Source organism: Barbus barbus (genome assembly GCF_936440315.1).
Source record: "Barbus barbus genome assembly, chromosome: 8".
Classification (NCBI taxonomy): domain Eukaryota; kingdom Metazoa; phylum Chordata; class Actinopteri; order Cypriniformes; family Cyprinidae; genus Barbus; species Barbus barbus.
Genome location: NC_136736.1, coordinates 22478855 through 22500012, shown reverse-complemented (window position 1 = coordinate 22500012; position 21158 = coordinate 22478855). Strand labels below are relative to the sequence as shown.

Sequence of the window (21158 nt, the reverse complement as noted above, 5' to 3'; positions counted from 1 at the left end):
GTGAACAAATTACAAATATTTAAAGAAAACATTCAATTATTAAAAGAAATGGTGTAATTATAAAAATAGGAATAGGCCTGAATCAGTGGGCTTCTGCAATGCAAGAAATGGATGTGTAGGATTTAGTTAAACAAAGAAGCTTTTGTTTTTTTTTCAGAACTGGTTTATCATTAGATTCCAGACACTGCAGCAGTTATGAAGGAAACTGAATTTTTTCATTTTCCAACAGAGGAAATTGCCTCTTTTGTGCCATCTGAAATGACATTTTAGTGCCACATTAAAAAAATATATATTTTGAGAAGAAAGTCAAAATTCTGAGAATAAAGTCAAAATTATGAGAATTCAGTTGTAGTAATTCCGAGATTAAAGTTCAAATATTTTGAGGGTATGGACCGGATTGGGAGCACCGCAAGAAATTCCGGTGGCCTGGCAAGTGATTTGAATATATGTGGGACTTTTTGCAGAAATCATACCATGTGTCATATACTCGCAGAGACAGTATGACTTTATTCAGACTTATTCTCATAATTTTGACTTTATTCTAAAATTTTTTAACTTTTTATTCTCGTAATTTTGACTTTATTTTCAAAATATTTTGACATTATTCTCGTATTGCCATGGCTTTATTCTCGTAATTTGGGCTTCTTTTTTTTTTAATATTTCAACTTTATTCTCATATTGATATGACTTTATTCTTGTAATTTTGACATTATTCCCAAAATATTTTGACTTTATTCTTGTAATTTCTCAAAATATTAGTTTATTGTCGTAAAAAAAGTTCTCAAATGTTACTTTCCTTATGACTTTACTATCATAGCTAATATTACAACATGAATCTTATAATGATGTGACATAATTCTCACAATTGTAGGCTAACCGAGACTTGTCAAAGTGCTTGCATATTGTTGCTCTTTTGTTGGTTTTGATTGCTACTGTTGTCCTCATTTGAAAGTCGCTTTGGATAAAAGCGTCTGCTAAATGACTAAATGTAAATGTAAATGTAATTCTCAAAATATTACAGCTTTATATTTTAAATGTGATTATTCTGGTAAAAGGCCAATTTTTTAGGGCACTGAAAAAGTGCAAAACTACTTTTTAGATTTAGAATACCTGGAATATATTGCATTAGCAATATTAGCCACCTATTGACAAAACTCCAGCTAACTGTATAATTTAGCTGTATTGGATTAATTTTAAAACTTTTTCCAGGGAACACTGATTATCAAATGGTTTTGGAACAAAAAGAGGTTGAGTAAATAATGACAAAATGTAAATGTTTGGGAAAACCATTTATATAACTGACAGCCGTAAAAAAAAAATCTTTGACAACTTACAAAATTTGCAATGATGTAATGATATCCTTTCACATGTCGACCGATCGTGATCACCTAAGGAGAAGCAGGCAAAAAACATTGTTCACAAGAGTAATTTAATTAAAGCGCCTCATAATGAATGGTAAAGGTGTACGCAGTACATCATCTTTTAACGACATTCCTGACCTTACACGTGTGCTGTAATGTGCTTTTAGTGCGTCATTCACCTGCTCCATAATGTCCTTGACTTTGTCCTGTTCACAGTCTAAAATGACTCTCCTCTCTTTCTTGTTCTCCAGGTCCTGAAAGAGGGAGCGATATGCCTCGTCTTTCCACTCATCCTTCAGGTTCCCAACGTTTATGGCTGTTACCTGCCATTTCCTCTCTGCTGCTGTGTCCAACACTGCCTGCAGGGTAGACAGACCTACATAGGGAGACGCACAGCAGTGTGTATGAGAGTGCCTCACATCAAATGTCTTCATAAAAATTTTCATCAATCTGCTCAGGCTTTAATTACCTTCCTAAAGTGTAAATGCTTTAAAACCCCACGTCTAGTTGCCTCACTGTGTCTTTTAAAATGAGATTCAATCTCAATTACGGTTACTCTCTGTTTTAACCACTGTTCTACTTTAATCAACCACTACTCCAAATTACACCCAGGGACCTTGATATCAGGAGTATTTTAATTGCACTAGAAGGCCCCTTGGGACACTTTTTCTCCTTCATTTATCATTTCTCCTCCTCGCTCTCTTTATTTCAGCGTTTTCTCTTTTGGTCATCTGCCCTTTTATACTCCTCTACTCTTAAGCTTCCCTCCTTACTGCACATCTCTCCCTCCTCTCCCTCTCTATCTCTCTCTCGGTTGATTTCATATCTAGGTCTTGGGGGAAAGATTTATTTTGCCGCCTCAAACCAGAGATGCAGCACATCACGGACACTCCAGTCAATAGTGGAAACATTCAGAGAGCATTCAGCTAGCATAGTCGTAATATAGAAATAGAAATTCCGAGACTGCCAAAAAATGTTAGGTAAGAGCTTACCGAATACGTCCAAGACTGAGTTACGATAAAGTGATATTTTTAGCCCTTTTACAATGCTTGTTATATATAAATATTTATGTATTTCTCCTTATTTAATATTAGAAGAACCATTGTTTTGACTAAACAGATACTGCAGTTTATTTAAAACCTGAACATATCTGAAAATTAACAAAAAAAAAAAATCTTGAATTTCTCTAAAATTCTCTAAATTCATTAGCTAGCTCTTTATGAGTGTAATATCTATAAAATAATAATAAAATCTAGTAATAATAATAATTATCCAGTAGGGGTGTGTAATGGTACACAAACATGACGGTTCGGGACGTACCTCGGTTTTGACGTCACGGATCGGTATGATTTCGGTACAGCAGGAGGAAAAAATACTAAACATATTTATTTTTTTTATTTAGTAATGTTTATTGAACACTTTCTGAAAAGTGTTGAACTGAAAATTTTCTTTAAATCTACCTCATAAAATCTATAGGCCTAAAAATCGACCTCAGCTTCTGCTCTAAACTATAGGGAGCCCTTTTACATTACTATAGCATAAGGACACAATTAACAACAGAGCCCAAACTTAAATATAATGAATATTTATTTTTAACTAATAATCAACAATCAAAAAAAAAAAAAAAAAAAGCAAACGTAAATTTCACTGAATGCAATTTTTAAATTAATTTCTAAATTATAGGCTACAATTTCTATTTGTTTTTGAAATATGATCATTTAGACAGTGGCTGTCATAGCTTGCTTCATAAAAGATTTATTTAAACATACATTAAAAGATTAAGACATCACTAACAGGTAAAGCAAAATATAATGAGTATATAGCCTAGTCTAATATTTCGCGAAATGCTCTTCACTAGACTTCATTTCTCTGGTGAACTAACGAGCCAACACGTTCTCACTCCCAACTCGTCACATATTGACGCTTGGTCAGGACCCCTTGGCGTCGCTTTTTGATGTACAGGGTCCTCCGTTGTTTTCAGTTGTTTGTCTTAATTTAATGGTTTGTATGCATTTGTAAAAAATATTAATAATTTTATATAAATGTATATTTTCATTGGAGCACCTAACCCCAGCCCTACCCACTTCTAAACAATACAGGCAAATATAAGTGCAGTCACAGGTATTTATTGCAAAAACTGACCATAAACAAGCAGTATAAAAGCATTACAAACAAGTCGTGTTGCATTCCAAGTCTTCTGAAGCCATACGATGCCTTTATGTGAAGAAGAGTGTAAAACACAAGGTTTTAATCGCTGAAAATGATCCCGCTCCATTAACACGCTCACATCTCATTCAAAAAGATACTCCCGTAGCATGACGGAATCGGTCACGAGACAAACAAGAGCTAATAGCATTTCACAACCAAGGCTCATCTAAGGCTTCTTCTGGCAGCATTTTTTGCGTTTGTGCACAGACTGCAGCACACAGGATGAGCTCACGGTGGACGAAGACAGCGATCGCGTCTATTCCTCTCACAAATCAATCGTTTTGCCTCTGAAGACTTGAAATATTGATCATTTTTGAATAAATTATGACGGTAGTTGTATCTGCCTGTTATATCTTGTGTTTTATTGACAAATGGTCGGTTTAGGGTCAGGTATTGGGTTATGTGCTCATAAATGTGTAAATAATGTAATATAAATAAAACTGTTGTGACTGTTTACATTTAAAAATCACCCCCCAACTATATGGAATAATGGCAATATTATTACCCAATATATAATTTAATCATGACGATAAAATTCCCAGTATCTTTCGCGTCTGCAGATTGACACCTAGGGTTTCTTATTTAAAGCAATGGAGGACCCTGCAAGTCAAAAAATGCATCTAAATGTGACGCCAAGGGGTCCTGACCAAGCGTCAATTTGTGACGAGCTGGGAGCTGTGCCGTTTATACAGCGATCTGTTCCAGTAACAACTGGAAAGGTCAAATTCATTTGTCAAAAGACAAAATTATTTTAATATATGAAAAAAACACAAAGATTTTCGTAAGCATGTCTGAGTCTTAACCAATTTTTTTTTTTACCTTTGTATCAATTCACTAAAATGCAGACACATTGGAAAAATTGGCACTCTTATACTTTTAAGTCCTGAGAAAAAAAGGATTGTGAAACAAGTCTTGAGGAAACTTAATGGGCAAATAAAAAATTGGAGCATTGGCAATGTTACTTGATTTTATTTTACCAGCAAAATTGTCACAAAAATGTGTGAATATTCAATATATTTAATGCAATATATAATGCAATTATGCAATAAACATCACTGTGTCCTAACCAGCTGTGACTATGACAAGTGACAACAGAAACCTGTCAGTTGCTTTATTTCTATTTTTGCGTTATCTTACTTCACATAACAGCGCATTACAAATAAAACATCCGATTGGCTATGACTGTATCATGATGCGCAGTAGTTTCACATTCAATTTGGACAGATAAATTGTTTATCAAGAGAAATTTGTCAATTGTTTTGTTTCTATTTTTTTGTGTTATCGTACTTCACATAGCAGTTCATTTCACATCAAATATTATCTGATTGGCAAAGACTGTATCATGATGCACAGCACTTCTACATTCAATTTGGACAGATAAATTGCTTCTCAACAGAAAATTATCATGTCACATCTGGTTAGATACAGAGGACAAAACCTGCAAAAATAATACGGAATGAATAAGTAAATAAATGACAGATGAAACTATTTGAAATTAAATAATTAAAAGATGCATAAATAAAGAAAAATAGACAGAGAGAGAGAGCAAGAGAGAGAGAGGGAGAATGAGAAAGAGACTGTAATGTGCATATCTGTAAGCACTCCCAACTCACATTTCACCACAAAGTAATAGGACTATTGATTGAATTCTCTAGTGTATGTGTATTTAAGTGTGTGTGCAAGCAGCTCTGAAAGAGCCTTGGCTGAGGAAAAAAAGATACAAATGCATACATTTCTCAAAAGACAGAGAGAAAGTGTTTACCCCTGTCGCTGTCATACAGATAGGCAAACTTCTCCCACTTGTAATACTCCACCAGGCTGATGAGAGGACCTTTGATATCAGGCCTCATCTGCAGAACAAACTGGTTTAGCCCATCAGCTGGAAAACTGGGTGTGATGAAGGACACGTGCAGCGTCTCACAGAAGGATGTGATGGTGTTCACCGACTTCTTATCATAGAAGCCAAAGATGGCATACACTCCTCTGGAAAACTGTGAGCAAACTGAAAAAATAAAACCAGTAACAGACATCAATACACAGTAACTAAACTAATTAAAATATTGTAAGATAACAAAATATTACATTTCTGGCCAATACCAATAAATGTCTGACATTACAATTCAAAAGTAACCTAATTTTGTCTAAATGATAAACGGATATTCATTTTCAGATTTCACATTACATGTAACTAATTTAATACTATTTTACATTTAATTAAATTATTGATATTTTCATTAATTAAAGTTGCAATGACGTTGCGAACAGAAGCAGCGCCATATCTTTTCATCTGTGTATATCCGACTGAGACAGATTATCAAAAAAGAAAAAATATATTTTGTGCGGGGACTAGCTTCTAACCATTGGTTGTTGATTAGGCAAATGATTGGACTAAATACTGTAACTAGAGAAGTCCTGCATATGTTACTAGAGAGAAATTATTAGCATTCCCAACTAAATATCCAGAGTCATAATAAAAAAAATACAGATAATTTATATATATACAGTTCCCTCCAAAAGTATTGGAACAGTAAGGCCAATTCCTTTATTTTTGCTGTAGACTGTAAACATCTGGGTTTGACATCAAAATATGAATATGAGATGAGAGATTAACATTTCAGCTTTTATTTGCAGGTATTTGCATCTGGATCTGATACACAACTTAGAAGATAGCACCTTTTGTTTGAACCCACCCATTTTTCATGTTACCAAAAGTATTGGAACAGCTATAATTAACATATATTAAAGTGAAAAAGACTTAATATTTAGTTGAAAAACCTTTGCTTTCAATAACTGCATCAAGCCTGTGACCCGTTGACATCACCAAACTTTTGCATTCTTCTTTTGTGATGCTTTTCCAGGCTTTCACCGCAGCCTCTTTCAGTTTTGGGGGGTTACTCCCTTCAGTCTCTTCTTTAGCAGGTAAAATGCATACTCTACAGGGTTTAAGTGTGGAGATTGACTTGGCCAGTCTAAAACCTTCCACTTCTTGCCCCTGATGAACTCCTTTGTTGTTTTGGCACTATGTTTTGGGTCATTATCTTGCTGCATGATGAAGGATCTCACAATCTGTTTGTTTGCATCTTTCTGTAAATTGTCAGACAAAATATTTCTGTAGACTTCTGAGTTAATTTAGCTGCTGCCATCATGTTACATCATTAATGAAGATTAATGAGCCTGTCCCAGAAGAAGCGATGAAAGCCCAAGCCATTACTTGTGTAATGTGTACTATAATGTACACCTGTGTACACTGTGTTTCAGATGAGCTTGTATGTTTGGGATCATGAGCAAATCCTTTCTTTCTCCAAACTTTAGCCTTTCCATCACTTTGGTCCATAAAATCAGTCCATAAAACCTTGTCCCAGAATTTTTGAGGCTCGTCTCCTATTCTTCTTGCTAATGAGTGGTTTGCATCTTCTGGTGTAGCCTCTGTACTTTTGTTCATGAAGTCTTCTGCGAACAGTAGATTGTGATACCTTCACTCCTGCCCTCTGGAGGTTGTTGCTGATGTCACTAACAGTTGTTTTAGGGTCTTTCTTTACAGCTGTCACGATGTTTCTGTCATCAACTGCAGATGTTTTCCTTGATCTACCCGTTTCAGATGTGTTACTTAGTACACCAGTGGTTTCTTTCTTCCTCAGGAGATTCCAAATGGTTGTACTTGCTATTGCCAATGTTTGTGCAATGGTTTGATTGATTTTTCATCTTCTCTCAGCTTCACAATTGCTCATTTTTCACCCATAGACACCTCTCTGGTTTTCATGTTGGTTACACGTCTAACTATAAATGCAGTCTGCCCGGATCTGAAACTGAGCGCAGACATTCAGTGCTATTTATTGTTTGAATAATCAATTAATAGGACACACCAGGGCAACAAAACACACCTGTCAGTCACATGTTCCAATACTTTTGGTAACATGAAAAATGGGTGGGTTCAAACAAAAGGTGCTATCTTCTAAGTTGTGTATCAGATCCAGATGCAAATACCTGTAAATAAAAGCTGAAATGTTAATCTCTCATCTCATATTTATCTTTTGATGTCAACCCCAAATGTTTTCAGTCTACATCAAAAATAAAGGAATCGGCCTTACTGTTCCAATACTGTTGGAGGGCACTGTATATATATATATATATATATATATCAAAATATTTACTTTCGAGTTAGATTATGGGTGGTAGGCCTGGGAACCAGTGTGACCAAAATATTGATTTGCATTAGAGATAACCATGTGATAATATTTTGTAAATAATAAAATAATAAAAGCAAATGAGTTAAAAACTTGAAAGGTTCTGACAAATAAAACACACATTTCACTCAAATATTTTCTTTTTTTACTTAGCAAACAAAAGATGATAATTCATAACAAATGAATTGTATGAGGAACATTCAAAGTCATTGTAAAATTGTTTTAAAATCACTGTAAAATGTCAACATTGTTTTGCAACCAACACATAAACCCCTTAATAAGTTCTGTATTGACACATTACTCAATGCTTTTTTGTTGAAGTCCTGCCCACTAATAGCCATGCAAATATATTGGTATTAAAAAAAAACGGATAGCAAAATGTTCCATGGTACAGTATATTCTTTATTGGTGATTAAATATGTGCCTAGATGGCAATGTAGTAAAGTAACTTAATTGTGCAGCCCTGAGGAATAAAAGGGGTAAAAGTGTCATGGACTATGGAAAGGGATACACTTCATGATACTCAAGATGAAAATTTTCAGGACTCACCACTGACCGACAAACCAGAAAATATTTAACTTACATGCAAATGCAACTTTTTTTTGACTATTGAAAGTGGTAAGCTCATGGTCACTGGTGTGAGGTCAGTTCTCTTATGCTAAATTTAGGAATGGGACTGATGAGCTGAATCAGTGCCTGCAGTTCTATTGGTTGATAGACTAGTCTGAGAGTATTGAGCTTAATCCGATCTGAGAATGTGTGACTGAGCATTGAAGAGAAAGAAATGAATTAGACACAGATAACGCCCACTCCTCAAGCTAGCCTGGCTTTTTAAACACAATAAATCTATGCAAACATCTCAAAAACTCAAACCACTGCCAACAACCTAAAGTATTTAGTCTTTAGTTGATATATAGAGTCTCTTATTTTGACAGAAGCCACTGAATGATCTACACTAACCAACAGAACAGAAATTGAATGGAGAATTAAGTGTTTGCTTGCACTTTAAAAGTTTAATTTCATTTTGGTTTTAGGTTTTAAGACAACTTTGATTACACGTTTTGATCCACTTCAAAAGTTGACTAGTGTAGTAATTTTATGCAAACAATTCAACATGACATAAAATGTATCAACATAAAACCCTGAACTGACCTAAGCATACTGTTATATAGTTTAGAAACAGTATTCAGATATTTCTTGATCTCAAACATAAGATCACACATTGTAAACAACATAAAGACCTGAAATTTAGAAGAAACAAACAAGCAAAAAAACTAAGAAAATGAAAGGTTTGTAATGTCAACATATTTAATTCTCTGTAAAAAAAAAAAAAGAATATTCTCTGTAATAAAAATCTTCTGGGCAAATGCTAATGATGTCTGACATCAATTACATAATACGGGGTAATGCATCTTGAATATGCACAATAATATGCACAAGATTATGAATCTTCAATGCAAGCATGATATTGTACAATTGCATAATTGAGGGTCCAAAATTAAAGGTAAAAGCAATGCCCCTGCACAATTAAACACATTTTTGTATGGTTGTTGCAATTAATGTGAAATGTTATAAAATAAAAGATCTGCATATCCCCTGGCATAGATCTGCTCATGTTGCATAAGATTTATTTTTAAGCATTTTTGCAACATTGAGCATAACCAATAAATACAATGGCCAAAAAGAGGCATTTGGAAGAGTGTGCATGCTCATCTGCACTGTTCTGAATTCTCTCATCACAGACAACAAAGTGTGGTAAGAGATTCATTCAACAGTGTAAACAGCTTTAGTGATTATAATGTGAGTTTTAGCGAGTGTGCAGAACTCACACTAGACTGAAGTCACAGAGCGCTTCAGTCATGAGAAATGTCCTTTGCTCGCTTTCTTTATATAATTTATTCCCAGTTTGAATAAATGTTTTGTTTTTCATGCTCCTAAAATAACCAAGGGTAAATCTTGATTGTCTAATGCATAAAACGCAATAAACTCATTTATAAATAGTTCTTAGCTTGTTTTGTAGCCAGAATATTGAATTTGTAGCCAGACATGCTGTTTCCACAAACACAGAGAAGTGTATGTATTTCATTAATCAACATTTATAACTTTATGTAGGCTATTCAGAATTATGCAATTGTTGTATAAAAACATGCACATAATTGCCATGTCAGATGCAGCTTCTGTTCCACCTATGCAGTGTAAAGATGGCTTAATGTGCCTTAAGGTTGATAGAATTTTTCTGACCGATTGAAATAATTAATGTATTTGTTATCTTTACTGTAAAATACCAACTTCAAACAATAAGTTAGGTATTTGACATAATAGCAAATACATTAATAATAAAGTAAATTATAAAAATGTCCTTGGAAATCAATTCCAGGGAGCAAACATTGCCCTTTAATGGAAAAGTTAAACTCTGAACCTAATTAGTCATTAAATACTGACCGCTACTCTGAATATCAAGATGAACATGTCCCCTCAGTCCTGTATTTGAGAGATGCAATGGGGGGCAAAAAATAGGATCATAATATGTGTGTGTGATTTTATATATATATATATATATATATATATATATATATATATATATATATATATATATATATATATATATACACATACATATATTCTAATTTACGTATTTAATTCCATGTGTATGTGTGCTTTTCAAACTATGAAACATATTCATAATCCAGCTGCAACTTGAGCTCACACACAGTGATCTTCAGACAGTCTGCATGCAGTCAGAAAGCTAAATATGAAACTTTGATCAGCAGTCACACGGAAGAGTAGAGAGAGCCTGCTGCTCCTGCTGCTGTCTGAGCTGGCACTGCCACACATCAGGACTTATGGGATATGCCTGTGTGTGAATGGGATGTACATGCACTGGGGATTAATTTGTGTGTCAATTGCTCTAAATGTGTTGTCAGTACAGTAGGGAATTTCAGTGTGGCAATTTGTATGCCATATTCATCCTGGGAATCGTGACCAGAAAACAATGTTCTCCCAGCATATTCCCTTCCAGTAGAATCAACTAAAGGATAAGTAATAACAACAAATATTTCAAACAAATGTATGCTTGTTCTACACTCTTAAAAAAGTGGGTTCTTTAAAAGTTCTTCACACACAATAACAGTTCTATGTGGAAATATATCGTCCTGAATAACTGTTTTGTGTTAAAGTTTAGGGTTCTTTATTCCAGACCTTTTTTTTTTTAAAAATCTGTAACTGACAAAAAATCTTTTCAAAGCCATTTCAATATTGTTTTTTGGAGCTCAAACATCCATCTTCACAGACTGTCAACACACTCTCAGCACGTACTTGTTATATTTCATAAAATGTCTATGAATTGTTGTTTCCTACCAATCATAATTTTTTTCTCTAACCCTAACCTGGTACTGTTCTGGTACTGAACCATTTTTCTAAAAGAGTGTATAGCATTAGTTCTAATACACAAAAACACATTTTTGGTTGTAGTTTTTTAGATTTTCAAATGAATGAGCAGAAGGTAATCTCTTTCAACTAATTGGATCTGTCAGCTGTTATTTGCATAAACATTAAAGTCAATTGACAAGCCTATCCGTCAATCAGTGGTAATCAGAAATCATGGGTGTTTCTGCATTTGACCTTGGATGAGAAAGAGATGCACCCACTTTTGCATTTGGTCCTAGGCATTAACATATCACTCCTGTCATTTATAATTTGAATATGCAGATATTATTGAGACTTTATGACAGAAAATGCGCTTTGTTAAAGCTTTAAAGTCTCTCCTCATAAGTTCAGAGTAAATATTTCATGAACATCACACATAAACGCACACTACAATGTAGGGGTGTTATAAATGAAATTGTATCGTATCATTGATTGAGTACAACAGGAAGTTCTGGTTTCACACTTCGCTGTGATTCAGAAAACTTTTCCATGCCAGAGCATTCCTATATTCTGTGTGCTTGCATTCACACACATGCCATAAAGGAACATGATATCACAATATAACATCATCTTATTTGTCAGTACACATATGCTGCCTTCAAGACCACCTGGGAAACTCATACTTCAGATATGAGTATTCGTTCTTATGACATCACACATTTAAGTGTGGAAAAATAACACGGAAATAGTCTAAACAAAACAAAATCACTATACTGTGAAAAATAATCCCAAATAACTACATCTGAATTTAAAATGCTGAAAATACTCATTTCTATCACATATTTATACACAGAGGTGCAACTAAATAGTTTTGTACCATAAAACAAACCACAAATGTTGAGTGATTCACTTTACACCATTAGCTACAGACAAAGGCGGACTTTGAGTGATTTGGGGGTCCCAAGCAAATTCCAGGTATGGGGCCCCAACACAATAACCATGTGCTCTTTTATGCCTAACCCTTATTTTTCTTGTTCACTCTCATAGTTTATGGTTTATTTATCCCTTCACAACCAGTAACGCTTTGTGCACGAACGTCAGATCCAAGCAAAGTAAGTACGCGTTTGTTTTCCAAATTGCCTTTCTGAAAGAGATTCTTGGCACTCTGTAAGGCTTATTGCTAAAGCTATCATTGTCTCTGCCTGTTTTCACTGATGCTGCCTTCAAGTGCTATCAGAATGATTGTGAATAGGAATGTGGTAGTTAAAAGTTGTGTATGAAAGCAATGTGAGTCGATCGCTTGTTGTTGTCGTGTTCAAAATCAGAATTTATAAAGTTTGTGACAGCATGAGACCAGCTATGTTGTTATTTTTATCCCGCCATGCTCCCCGTCTGTGTAATTCATAAACGCAAATTTATTATGCACAGTATCAGATGACTGACTTTGAAACTGAATACGTTTTGTGTAAAGATAACAGGCTTGTATTAATAGTGGAATGTTTATTTGCAAAGGCTAGCACTGCTAATGTCGAGCTTGAGCTCTTGAAGCTCCGTCCCTCTTCTCCGGGAGCAATAGCTAATTTGCATTTAAAGCAACATACTCAAAATCAGCGCGTGTTGGCTCATACCCTAAAAGTGGCAATTTTAACAAGCTATAAAAATTTACCTGTGGGGTATATTGAGCTAAAACGTCACATATACACTCTGGGGACATCAGATACTTATTTTACATATTGTAAAATGTGGCATAATAGGTCCCCTTTAATAAACTTGCACTATCAATGTACTATTATTGAACTAAACTGTATAAACACTGAACTGACTTTATAGCTGAGTTCACTCAGTGAAAATATTTAGTAGTGAACTTTGCAAAATTCATGCTGTTAACTACATTTAACAATGAACTAACCTGAGCTGAATACTGACACTATTATCTTTTTAGGGCTGCTTTACAGCTGAAAATGTATTTGATTCATATTTGAAGAACTTATTATTATTTTTTATTACTGTGAAGCTGTTTTGAGATAATCTATATTGTATAAAGTGCTATGTATTGAAATGTGACTTGACACTCTTGCTTCTGTGATAATGATTAGATAGATATATTTTAGCTTGAAATCTAATGAAGAAATGTTGTAATGCCTTTTTCCCCCAGATAATCCAGACAGAAAAATACTTTAAAAATACAAATGACAATTTTTTTTTATGGATGCAAAGCAGAGCATTATTATTCATTATAATGTGGCAATACATGCATGTGACAGCACATCAATTGAATTATAAATTAATGTGCCAAGTTGGGACAACTATCTGCTGGCACACCCCTTAATAACAAGCTTACCTCTTAATAACAACATGTCATATTGCCCACTACTTTCTTATCATCACACTTTTGACTGATTGATGGCCTCATCCAGCTTCTGACAACACGCAATCATCTTTAACCTTCAAAAACATGTTTCCTCTGTAATGATCAGGTTATCCTTGCAGGCATACATTAATGACTTTAAACAGCCCTTTTCCCTGCAGAGCACCAAATCATCACATCACATACACATTCCTCATTCAACCGTCGACTGTGTTCTTCTGATTAACTAATGACTTTAAATAAACCCCTGCTTTACTTGTCCCCCCCACACCTCTCTTTCTGCTCCTCAAGGTGATTGCAGATTGTTGGGATTGAGGGACTGTCAGTAAAGGAGAGAAAATGCTCAGTCACTCATTTTTCATCCTGTCTTCAGCACTAAATCCTCCACACCCCCTTCTGGACGTGCTGATGTGAATATCTTTAATATAGTACACACACATATATAACACATCACCATACTGCCTTCAGCATGCTGGTGGTTGTGTATGTGAGAGAGACAGATTTAGATTTAGCAGAAGTGACAGAGAGATCACTTTATTAACGCTGATCTCATTATACAGGTCCTTCTCAAAAAATTAGCATATTGTGATAAAGTTCATTATTTTCTGTAATGTACTGATAAACATTAGACTTTCATATATTTTAGATTCATTACACACAACTGAAGTAGTTCAAGCCTTTTATTGTTTTAATATTGATGATTTTGGCATACAGCTCATGAAAACCCAAAATTCCTATCTCAAAAAATTAGCATATTTCATCCGACCAATAAAAGAAAAGTGTTTTTAATACAAAAAAAGTCAACCTTCAAATAATTATGTTCAGTTATGCACTCAATACTTGGTCGGGAATCCTTTTGCAGAAATGACTGCTTCAATGCGGCGTGGCATGGAGGCAATCAGCCTGTGGCACTGCTGAGGTGTTATGGAGGCCCAGGATGCTTCGATAGCGGCCTTAAGCTCATCCACAGTGTTGGGTCTTGCGTCTCTCAACTTTCTCTTCACAATATCCCACAGATTCTCTATGGGGTTCAGGTCAGGAGAGTTGGCAGGCCAATTGAGCACAGTAATACCATGGTCAGTAAACCATTTACCAGTGGTTTTGGCACTGTGAGCAGGTGCCAGGTCGTGCTGAAAAATGAAATCTTCATGCTTCCATCTGCTGAAAAGCTTTATGGAGATGAAGATTTCATTTTTGTGGCTTGACCTGGGGAATGCGGCACCTGTAGCCCATTTCCTGCACACGCCTGTACACGGTGGCTCTGGATGTTTCTACTCCAGACTCAGTCCACTGCTTCCGCAGGTCCCCCAAGGTCTGGAATCGGTCCTTCTCCACAATCTTCCTCAGGGTCCGGTCACCTCTTCTCGTTGTGCTGCGTTTTCTGCCACACTTTTTCCTTCCCACAGACTTCCCACTGAGGTGCCTTGATACAGCACTCTGGGAACAGCCTATTCGTTCAGAAATTTCTTTCTGTGTCTTACCCTCTTGCTTGAGGGTGTCAATGATGGCCTTCTGGACAGCAGTCAGGTCGGCAGTCTTACCCATGATTGCGGTTTTGAGTAATGAACCAGGCTGGGAGTTTTTAAAAGCCTCAGGAATCTTTTGCAGGTGTTTAGAGTTAATTAGTTGATTCAGATGATTAGGTTAATAGCTCGTTTAGAGAACCTTTTCATGATATGCTAATTTTTTGAGATAGGAATTTTGGGTTTTCATGAGCTGTATGCCAAAATCATCAATATTAAAACAATAAAAGGCTTGAACTACTTCAGTTGTGTGTAATGAATCTAAAATATATGAAAGTCTAATGTTTATCAGTACATTACAGAAAATAATGAACTTTATCACAATATGCTAATTTTTTGAGAAGGACCTGTATATGTGCCAGCAGAAACTTCCATTTAGGTGTGTTAGATACAATTGAATAGAAACTAAAAGTAGTCCTTATAATATTTTACATGTATTTATAAAATGATTAAAATTATTATTTTTCACAGTATAAATTGGATCTCATTGTTATTATATTTGGGGGTCTGTGACATCAATAAGTAAAAACAAAAACTGATTTAAATAATTGAAATGGGAAAATCATCATTGGGAAAATTCAATTCTGCTCAAATGTTCAGGGTCAGCTAAATTTTTTTAATGCTTTTGAAAGTCTCTTATAGTCACCAAGGCTGTATTTATTTGATCACAGTAAAACAGTAAATATTAATATTATCATACTGTTTTCAATTTTAATATATTTTTAAACTTAAATATTGCTTACATATACCCTTGAAATACTGATTTGATTTGAAAATGTATAGATTATAATGTTATAATGTGACAAGAAATTCAGCGTTGGTATAACAGACAGATTTATCATTGAACAAAAAACCTGATCGCAATAATGCTGCGATTAACCAACTAGTTATCAGAATCAAGAAATCCACAGAGCCATGGTGTGTGCTCCAATTGTTGGTGCATCACAATAGGTTGTTGTTGTATAGTGATAACATCTCATAACTGGCGGCAAGCTGGAGGCATAGTATACTCAGTGTTAACATTAATGTGTTATTCAATCTGACTATTGAAGAAAAGCTGCTGTGCTCCAGGAACACACTCTTAATCTCATCAAGTAATAAGCAAATGGGACTATCCAAAAAAAAAATGCTTCTGTAAATTTTTGAAGAGAATAACATATTCTGCTGTACACTAAAGAACATAACTGTTCTGATACAACATGCAAAAGCCACAACAATGCTGAAACCTTTCAAGGCCACATAGTATCTGTCAATAGACTTGGATGGGTTGCCGATGAGTCACTTCAACCACCTCCAGGCTAAAACAAGTGATAAGAGTTTGTGTGTTACAACATAAATTTGTTTTTCGCTATAGCAGACCATAAACTGGCTAAACAGTTGGCTTTTCTGGCAGAGAAATTCTTATCATAATACTTACATATCATCCACAGAAAATGCTGCACAATGCCATGTATATACTGTATATCTGAATCAATGGCATCAGTGTTCTCACATACAGTTTTTCTTTTTATGTTTTTTATAAATAAAATGTAAATTCATGTCCCTGTTACACTTACTGTTGTCACATTTTTCTAATTAGGTAATTATACCTAAACTATCAAAAAAAAAGAAAAAAAGATGAAGAATATAAATGTGACACAGGGCCACAAACCCATAAGGGTAAATTTTTTTAAATCGAGGTTTATTCATCATCTCAAAGCTGAATAAATAAGCTTTCCATTGAACTATGGTTTGTTAGGATAGGACAATATTTGGCCGAGATGCAACTATTTGAATATCTGAAATTTGAGGGTGCAAAAAAATCTAAATATTGAGAAAATTGCCTTTAAAGTTGTCCAAATGAAGTTCTTTGCTATGCATATTACTAATCAAAAATTAAGTTTTTATATATTTATGGTAGAAAATAATATCTTCATGGAACATGATCTTTACTTAATATCCTAATGATTTTTTGGCATAAAAGAAAAAAATATCATTTTGACCCATACAATGTATTGTTGGCTATTGCTACAAATATACCTGTGCGACTTATGACTGGTTTTGTTGTCCAACGTCACAAATACAATTAGATTTTGTATTTTTACATTAACAATGTAATTAATGTTCTAATTATTAGAATTAATTAGCATCGGTCTCATCAATTTAGTGGTTTTAAGCATTTGTTATTTATTCCAAAATAGTAACTCAAGACAATAACAATTTAAACAATATATTTAATTGGTGAACTACATGTCTGCTCTTTTTAATAGTCGACTTTTTTTTTTTTTTAGATCATCAAAGCTGGGTAAACACTGGTCATAGACACTGAGATGAACTGTATCTTTAAATTCACCAAGCTAATTGCTCGCTAAAAATGCGCATGAAAACCAGAGGTGGGATTTATCACATGAACCAAATCATATCATATCCAATCATATCTATCTAATCATAGCCAATCACAGCACGATGCCTCATCTCATGCGATTTCCCCCCATTAATTCTCAATTACCCACCGCAAGCTTTAAAAGGTTTGTTAAAACTCAGCAAGAGAGGCAAGAGAGACACAGTCTCCCACTGTAGCTTTACACACTGGCGTTGCTTTTGGACAGTGTCCAAAATTTTTCTAATATTTTCTTTGCTTTATTTTTGCACTATGAATTATTTTTCCCATCCCATTCTTTAAAGAGGAACTGCCTCCCTTACCTCAAAGGAAACACCCCTGATCTGCTTGTGGGTAAATTCAAGAGCAAAGGAAATCCCTTGTGAGCATTAAACATAGAACATTATGTAGGTCTAGGCATGTTTGCATATAGCAAGACAAAATAATAGGCCCACTCATCTTCCAGGTGCAGTGAATACATGTATGTTCTATATTTGCAGGCGAAAAGCAGTAAGCACAGGCCCCCATTCCACACACCTCCTCACAATCAAACACCTAAGCAATTTTCAACATATTATTTATGTGTCTCCTTAAGTAGCCTATTTGAGATTTTCAGTTCATGATGTATGCATCTGTGGGACGGGAATGTGGGGGTGGGCAGGCCATGCGAATGAATCAGCGGCAGTTCTCTCTGTTGAGACACAGACTTGTCGCAGTGAAGCTCATATCGCAAAGCATCAGTGTTTGACATCAAAAGAGCCATGCACACCGAGAGACAACTCATTCAGGTTAATGGATTGGGTGAAAAACTAACGAGGCCAAGCCAGGTGTCTCCACAGCCCATTCCGGTTTGCGTGCCTCTTCAGGGACCTCAATGAAGCAATGTGTTTGCTTGCTAATGTTAAAACTGTCATGCATTTGCATAGATTTCTATTTAGAAATTATCGCTTAAAATATGCAATTGTTAAACAAAACAAAATTGAACACACCTATATACAGTTTTATCATTCCTCAAATGCCTGCTTGTTAGATTCTACTAAATACTAGATTTTACCAAAGGAGAAGTGATTTGACTCATTTCTACGAATCGTTTCTTGTGAACAGTTTGTTTCAAAGCAGTAGTTTTTTTTTTTTTAATAATCAATTATTCATTTGCATCATGACATCATAGCATAGTTTCTGACATTCCGACATGACATATTATAATCGCACCTAAACATTTTTAAGAGTATGTAGCACATACATATTGCTGTTTTACTTTTTTTCAGTTTAGTCTGTTGCAAGCATAATTCAGCTCATAAAAATATAGATGCAGTTTTATGAATTTATATTAAACATAGCCTAAATGCATTTGTATACATGGTGATGGACGATCTGACTCATTTCTGTGACTTGGTTTGAGAACAGTTTGTTTCAAAGAAGTATTTTAAAAAATGATTCAATGGTTCATTTGTATCGTGCACAAATTGTAAATCTTTTTTTGTCCTGGCATTCTGGTGTGACATATTACAAACTCTCTAAAACATGTTTAATTGTATATATGTAGCACATACTGTATTGATGTTTACTACGTTCTTCCCAAGTTCAGTCTGTTGCAAACATGATTCAACTCATAAATACATAAATGCATATAAATAGCATTTACATTACTGACTATACTTTAAAATCTCCAAGACGTCTTATTCGTAACATTTTTGCAATTCGGCCAAACAAGTAACTTTTCATCCCATCAAATGCTCTCGATATAAATTCACTCACAGGTTCTCATTTGCTCATTACGAATCAGACATGTTGGAAAGAGACCGTTCTCAGTTCAGTGAATCAGTGAGTTGTTGACTCGAAACTGATTCAGCCCAATTCGTGAATGAATCTTTCAGGCCGGTTTTGTGAATCCGTCAAACAGAACCATTGAACAGATCTGACTAGATAGAACGAGTCAGTATGTCGTGTAAGGCCAACAATTTTGAAGAATCTTAAAACCCTTTATACTGACTACTAGTACTAATAACTAATCGCATTTTTGAATCGTAAAGCGTTTCATCCTTCAACACTGGTCTTCATGCCTCAGATCATGTAAGATGCGTGGGGGGAGGGATGCGCGCCAGGTCCATTTTTACGCCCTCGTGCCTCGCTTGTCATAAACCCTTAAATTATATACATCGCAGAATAAAATAAAGAAATTCGATCGTAAAACATCAGATAACGACAAAAGACACTTAGATACTTTCAAGGGAGACAATCTGCTGTTTCATTTGGCATCTAATTGTGCAGATGCTGATAAAACGGGGCCATCTCCTCTCCTCTCCCGTTACTGTGGAAACCATCATCATGCTGCTCCCGCGAATGCCAATTATCGCATCCCCCAAAAAACTGGTTTATATAACCACTATCTTCCCAACGCATAGTTTGCACATCTAGACAGCCAGAACCAAAATGTGCCACAGTTCAGACTGATTAAAACAAAAGTGCTTGAATGATAAACCGATTGTTTGCCAACAACCAGTCCCATGTCCTTTTAAGCGTTGCGTAAACGAGTGAATAACACACCAGCGTTAATAATAGAACACATGTATGCAGGCAATATCTTTTCTGTTAACTCGAATACGAATAACGCACAGAAGCTGCCATAAAGGCTCATGTAATATTAACACGGCATGACTGGAGGATGAATGAATAATATAGGGAGGGAAACTAGCTGCCTTATGATCACACCTGTGCGTCAGTAAACTAATTCCTATCAACACCCAGATTATAATTCATGGGGGAAAAATAGTTAAAGTGGTAAAAACTCCATGTTGACTTACAGCAATTTGTTATGGCGAAGCTATTAGCCACCTCCAGGTTATCAATGTGAGGAGTGAGGCGGAATTCGGCCGTGCCGAACTGAACCATTCCGATCCGAAACGCGCTGTACTCTTGATCTGCTCCTCTGGGGAACAGACCACCTGAGAAAAGAACACATTCAAATGATTCATAATTAAATCATAAGACGAATCACGTCTCATATTCCAAAAATAGACATATTTTATAGCTCTATCACGAAAATCTCACATGGCACACACATAAAGAAGACGTTTATCATGTAATTTCGGTAGTCAGACGTATCAATTCGAGATTCCTGTAATCTAAAGGCGTAGACAGATGTAGTGCGCTCACCGATTTGGACGCTTGGAGATCCGCCGAGCGCCAGTCCCCATAACGCGGGGAAGAGGAGACCCGACAAAATCATCGTCTTCTGCTTATCCGCGCGACCACATCTACCAAACGCGCACTATTCACAAAACAACGGGCACAATATAGTGTCAACACATGTTAAAATTGACCACAGTTCAAACGCAGAGTCTCTCGATAGACCGCGGTGCTGATGAGGGAAAGAGCGGGCGCGATGATGCGGGAGTCTTGCCCTCCTCCTTTGCGGCTCCGTCCCTGAGAATCGTTTCAACTCAGACGACACGGTAAGAATACTGATGAAGACGAAAAAAGCCGAGCGGAGCCGAAGCTGCTCTTATTTTGAACGCGCATGGAGAGAGGCGCGCGCTCGCGCTGGGACATTGGCTCAGCTGCTTAGGGGAATAGGATTACGATTCGTCGATCTTATTCTTTAGTTTAATATATGTCGCATGATTTATTTTGGTTATGAATTTATTGAATTAGAAAAAGCCTAGTGTGTATCCACTATAGGCAGAGTGTGACAGATGTTCCCTTGCAACCCAATAGGTTTGGGCTCCCCATCTTCTGAAATATAACACATAACGAACAGTTTAATCACCTTCCCCCAGACTAATCAAT

The 21158-nt window shown here is 35.6% G+C and overlaps 1 protein-coding gene across 2 annotated transcripts in view; it reads right to left on the bottom strand.

Moving 5' to 3' along the window:
• Positions 1 to 20598, bottom strand: part of LOC306873489 (glutamate receptor 2-like) — a gene marked incomplete at both ends in the record, with an annotated part of 35872 nt that extends 15274 nt beyond the window's left edge. The window contains 5 exons of one of the 2 annotated variants that reach the window (XM_079422818.1): positions 1335 to 1388; positions 1541 to 1737; positions 5332 to 5571; positions 20174 to 20314; positions 20526 to 20598. In XM_079422818.1, coding sequence (XP_079278944.1) covers positions 1335 to 1388; positions 1541 to 1737; positions 5332 to 5571; positions 20174 to 20314; positions 20526 to 20598 — 705 coding nt within the window. The remainder of the gene's footprint in view (positions 1 to 1334; positions 1389 to 1540; positions 1738 to 5331; positions 5572 to 20173; positions 20315 to 20525) is intronic. The other variant, XM_079422819.1, reaches the window with a different exon arrangement.
• Between the last annotated feature and the right edge of the window lie 560 nt (positions 20599 to 21158).